This window comes from Triticum dicoccoides, unplaced genomic scaffold (genome assembly GCF_002162155.2).
Source record: "Triticum dicoccoides isolate Atlit2015 ecotype Zavitan unplaced genomic scaffold, WEW_v2.0 scaffold114806, whole genome shotgun sequence".
Lineage (NCBI taxonomy): Eukaryota > Viridiplantae > Streptophyta > Magnoliopsida > Poales > Poaceae > Triticum > Triticum dicoccoides.
This window is the reverse complement of record NW_021179666.1, coordinates 3,375-9,328: the sequence shown is the minus strand read 5'-3', so window position 1 is coordinate 9,328 and position 5,954 is coordinate 3,375. Positions and strand designations below refer to the sequence as shown.

General features: G+C 44.8%; 1 protein-coding gene across 1 annotated transcript; it reads left to right on the top strand.

Moving 5' to 3' along the window:
- Nucleotides 1-1,542: 1,542 nt before the first annotated feature.
- On the top strand, nt 1,543-3,279 carry LOC119343076 (noroxomaritidine synthase 2-like). Its single transcript, XM_037614263.1, has one exon. The coding sequence runs from the start codon at nt 1,543-1,545 to the stop codon at nt 3,082-3,084; it is 1,542 nt and encodes a 513-aa protein (XP_037470160.1). The 3' UTR covers nt 3,085-3,279.
- Nucleotides 3,280-5,954: the final 2,675 nt, after the last annotated feature.

The following is a 5,954-nucleotide window of genomic DNA, read 5'->3' as shown; positions in this document are numbered from 1 at the left end:
CTTGATTTTCCTTAACATGTGTAATCAATTCGATTATGGGGACTGATGTTGATAGTTTATCTTCCCAAAAGAATAAAATAGCAATGACATTGTTATCAGAGGTGACATATATTATTTATATATAGGGAAAGAAACCATAACATAGAATGTGTTTACTGATTTACTAAACATAGTCACCTTCAAAAGGAAAAAATAGTTTGGAAAGAAAACCGATATAAACAGCTCCATATACCAGCTAATTGCCTGAGTATTTCTGCCATGGTTTTGTGCATGCATGTGCCAACGGGTCAATCGTGCATGGGTCCACGTGCTGTCTATTTTCCAAGAGCATCAACCTACAAGTCAGTCTCTGTCTCTTTATTTCTGTCTCTCTCCAGCATGGCAATCATGGAGTCCGATGACGTTCAGTTGATGGTCATTATATGCAACAATTATCTAGTTGATGCTTTGAGGCAATGGTTATGCTCCCATTTGTAGAAACTAGCAAAGTGCCCCGCTCGATGCGCGGACCAGAAATTTAGAATTAATAACATGAACATATTGTTTAATTACTGTAAAGTAAAATAGGGACCAAATGTAATGACAATTACAAATAAGACTAGGTAGATTGCACATACATAGTAAGAATAACCTTCGCTGCAAAAAAAAATAGTAAGGATAACCTTGAGATTTTGTTTTCATATTACATTAAGTGGGTCTATATATTACGAAGATCTAACTGATGTAATAGTAAGTTTAATAAAGGTCCAAGGTCCACTAAACTGATGGACCGAATGACCGATGTTTCTGATTATTGTGAAGTTTTGTAGCCTAGTTTTTTTTTCTGGTTAGCCCGTAATGGATAGATGCTTTTCATCACCCGCAAAAAAAAAGTATACATGCTTGTCATCATTCTCCTCATCATCACTGGAGCAGTAATTTGGAGAAGAAGAAGAAGAAGAAGAGAACAATATTATTTGATTACTGTAAAGTAAAATGTGGACCAAATGTAATGGCATTTACAAATAAGTCTAGGTAGATTGCACGTACATGTCAATGTATATCCGTGACATTTTGTTTACATATCGTCGGCATCACTGCAGCAGTAATTTGGAGAAGAAGAGTAAAGTAGCAGCAGCCTGTCCATAAGATAATGTTGGCACGGTACGGTTAGGAAGCTGGGCGTTGAGAGTTGGCTGAATGGTCGATGTACACGCCCATGAAGCACGTACACATCAGGCTAGTAGAAAAGGACGGCAGTTAGTGATCCCGGCCCCCGGCCGGAAGCTTCTCAGCGTCATGTTTCTTTCGACGACCTGCATTAATAATCTATAAGGCCTTCCTGCAACAGGTACTATATTGCATGCACAAACATGCAGTAGAGATGTATCTAGATGTATTTTAATTCTAGATATATATTTTTTTTGTTCATTTTGATGACAAGTATTTTCGGATGGAGGGAGTATTATATTGCATGCACAAACATGCAGTAGAGATGCACGTCAAGAATCTATAAATTGTACGTAATTCTCGAGCATGTATCATTGAGTAGCAAGAAAAACAATGGCACCTTTCTGGTCGTCGCCCGAGCCACACCACCTCCTCGTCTCCTTTCTTGTCTTGCTTCTCTCCTTGCTCTTCTGCTTCATCAAGTTGAGGAGCTCAAAGACTGCGCTTCCAACGGAATGGCCCCTGGTTGGCATGCTCCCTTCAGTTGTCGCCAACCTCCACCGCTTCCATGACTACACCACCGCCTTCCTCGCCGCTTCCGGCAGTAGCTTCGTGTTTCGTGGGCCTGCCATGCACTTCTTCATCACCTGCGACCCGGCCAATGTCCGCCACATCTTCGTCTCCAACTTCACCAACTATCCCAAGGGCGAGGAGTTCGCTGCCATCTTCGATGCCATGGGGAACAGCTTCTTCAACGCGGACGGCGAGTCATGGCGCCGCCAGCGTGGCAGAGTGCAGCACCTCATGTCGAGCCCACAGCTGTTGGCTTACATGGCCCGCTGCTGCCGTGATAAGGTGGAGAACGGCCTCCTCCCCTTCTTGGTGCGCATGGAGAGCCTAACCCCGTTCGATATGCAGGACCTGTTTACCAGGTTCACATTCGACATGACGGCCATGTCGGTCTTCGGGGTCGACCCTGGCCTTCTGACCACCGATATGCCACCTGTAATTGTGCCAGACGCCATGGAAGCTGTCATGGATGTAGGCTTCTTCCGGAACATGGTGCCACTATCTTGCTGGAAGTTGATGAAGCGTCTAAAAATTGGCCCAGAGCGGAAGCTCGCCGCGGCGCAATTGGAGCTGCGCCGGTTTGTCACGGAGATGATGGAGAAAAGGGGAGATGGATCGGTCCACATGGATGAAGAGCAAGAGAACAGTAATGTAGAAATAGTTTCGACCTATATCCATGACCCGGAGTATATTGACGACCATGGAAAACCTAATGGCTTCATGTACGCCACCCTGATCAATTACATGTTTGCCGGGCGCGACACGGTCGGCACGACCCTCACCTGGCTCTTCTACAACCTCATCAAACACCCGCACATCGTGTCGAGCATTAGAAGAGAACTAGCTCCCATTGCCATGCACAAAGCAAACAACTCTACCACCATGGTAACCTTTGAGCCAGAGGAGACAGAACCACTCGTCTATCTGCACGCGGCATTGTTCGAATCCATGAGGCTGTACCCACCGGGCCCCATCGAACGCAAGACGGTGATGACCGACGACGTACTGCCGAGCGGTCACCAGGTTCAAAGCGGTGAAACCATCCTGATTTCACTCTACTCAATGGGCAGGATGAAAGGTGTGTGGGGCAAGGATTGCAGGGAGTACCGCCCAGAAAGGTGGGTCAAAGAGGACGGCAAGCTTCTGTACGTGCCGTCCTACAAGTTCCTAGCATTCAACGCCGGGCCGAGATCGTGCTTGGGCAAGCACATCTCGGTAGTGCAGATGAAGAGTGTCGTTGCCGCCATGGTGTGGAACTTCGATTTTGAGATGGTGGGAGGGTACGCTGTCGAGCCAAAGCCATCAGTTGTGCTCAAGATGAAGAATGGGTTGTGGGCCAAGGTCCTCAAACGGTGGATCGAATGAATGACAGTACCAACCCATCAGTACCATGTAATTTATAAGTATGCGATCTTCCTTGCAGATGCATGGGTGCACGTAATGTGAAGTTTTAGAGTATTTCTGGATATCCCCACAATGTAAGAGGTACAATAGGCTGGCCCCCGTTTGTTGTAATTTCCTTGTACTAAAAAGGATCCATCGTACTAAAAAATATCAATTTTTTCACTTCATTCCACATTAAGTTTGTAGAAAAGTTCTTCACCATCTATAAAACCAAATAAGTTACAATTTTTTTGAAAGACAAATAAGTTACATTATGAATACATATTTTGTGATGCATCTAATGAAATCAAGTTGGTTGTTGTAGAAGCTATTATGTCTGTCGTGGATATAATTCTGATAATACTAGGGGGTAGGAATGTAGAGGCAAAGGTATCTAGTGAATGGCACGGTTGAGAGTACACTCAAGGATTTATAGAGGTTGAGGCCCTCTGCGGTGGAGGTAATACCCTACTCTGTCGTGCTCTTAGCTCTTAGCATAAGGTACAAAGTGTGGAAGTTCAACCTTTAGCCTGGGGCTTCCCTCCTAGCTTATATAGAGCGCGCCAGATAGGGGTACATAAAGGGCTGGTACTAATGCTATTCATGACCTCGGGTGTGTCCGACTGTTCCATGACATTTACTACTGGTAGCGTATTTAACTGGGTTAAATTGCTGTTGGGTAACGACCGTCATCAAGACATCGTGGCCAAGAGATGGTCTAGCCGACAGCTGACTAATGGTCTAGCCGATAGCTCCCTTCATCTTTGTCCGAGTGCTGGTACTCATAGTTGGCTGAGCCGCAGTCCGACTGTTGGTGCTTAGTACGTATTTGGGCCACCTTGTCTCCAATGGGCTGATAATGAAGCCCCTTTGCCCATTGTCTTTTGGACCATATATTATACGATCATGGGCCTCCAATGGGCCATTCGTATACTTGGGCCTATCCCGTATTTATAAACTTGACAGTAGCCCCCGAGTTGGCCGAGGTCTCGCTGGAGTGTTGTTGTGTGCTTTCTTCCGGCAAGATGTTCGACTGATCAAGGGATCTGAGGTTCGAGTAAGAGACCTCGGCGGACTCAGTTTGTTCATGCCTGCGGGGGGACAAACATTGAGTAGCTGGGAAGAAGATTCGGTGATGCACATTTTTCAATCTCTTCTGGAGAGGTCATCTTGCAGCCCGAATGTGGGCGTATCATCGAATTCCGAGTGCATGTCTGAGGCACCTGGGCTCGATCATGGGCCTCCTCTGGAACCCTTTCTATGGAACTAAGTCTGCGTAGACGGATATTCGGTTCCCTCGAGAGGGTTTCTGACTCATGCCAACGGGGGATATCTGATACGTCTCCGTCGTATCTACTTTTTAAAATACTAATAATAAATTTTATTGGTCGACTATCACTAGTAGAAAAAGGGTCAAACGTGAAGCACATTAGTGCCGGTTTGTATTTGAGCCGGCACAAATGTATACATTAGTGCCGGTTCCAACGGCTAGCCGGGCCGCTCTCAATAGTACCGGTTCGTGGCTAACCTTTAGCACCGGTTCGTGCCACGAACCGGTACTAATGAGAGTGGTGGCAGGATGTTGTCAGTCTGGGCCCCCTCCAGCACCTTTAGTACCGGTTCTTGGCACGAACCGGTACTAAAGGTCGTCCTACATAAACCCTTCGTCCACCCGAGCTCGCTCTGTTCTTCCCTTTTCCCCTCTCCTCTCTGTTCTTCCCCTCTTCCTCTCGAGCTCATCACACATTTTGCCCAAAATTTTTCAAGATTTGAAGGCCCCCATCCATTCAAATGATCACAAAGGTTAGCAACTTTGTCCTTTCATCTCTCATTGCTATATTAGCTCTTGCAATGCTTTATATACTTATTAATTTGGGAGGATATATATATATATGTGCTAGTATTTGATTTATATGCAATTTGAGGTTAAAATAACACTTAGTTTGCATATGTAGGTGTGGTTTACTTAGTGCCTTCTAAATCTCCGTCGTAACCACGTCGATCGCCCGCACCGTCCCGTCGTCGGCACCACCTTGTGGTGAGCCTCTTGTTCATGAAATTTTATATAAAAATTTGATGTTTGTGTGATTTGGATATATAGTTACTCGTATAATAATTATCTTACCCATACGTTGTTTGTTATACATAGTGCCATGGTTTTGATATCCATCCCCGTCGGCCCTCGTCCTTGTTATGATTTGGATGTGGTATATTCTCTTTTAAAACTATTTGTTGCATTTCGTGTTTATGACAAATTATGCCCATCAAGTTGACATAGATATTTTATCTAGGAGGTATGTGAACCGGAAATTCCAACCGACCCTATTGTCGAGAGGTTAAATTTAGTTGAAAGAGAAAACGAGTACTTGAAAGAAAAATTGAAAAGAATTGAGGGGGAGAAGATGAAATTGGAGTTGCATGTTGCCGATGTCGTCGATGATCACAAGATCAAGAAGGAGAAAATGCGCTTGAAGATTAGAAAGATTAGAAAATATGCCATCGATAGTGAGGCTTGGTATCATTATGCTGTTGGATCAATTGTTACCTTAGTTGCGATCTTGATCGCATTTGTTGTTTCATTTAAATGCTTTAGCTAGAGAGTTATTTGTTTGTTGCATTTAAGTGTTGTATGAACTTTATGTATGAACTTGTATTAATTTGGTCTATTCGGTGTTGTGTAATGAAGATGAGCCGGCAATGGATGTACGATGACCGATGCTCTCCCCAGTTCGTTGAGGGCGTGCATACTTTTCTGCTTGCGGCTGAGGCAAACAAGCGGGCGGATGGTTTTATGCCTTGTCCATGTGCTGGCTGTAAGAATGGTCGCAATTACTCTATGTCAAGAACCATTC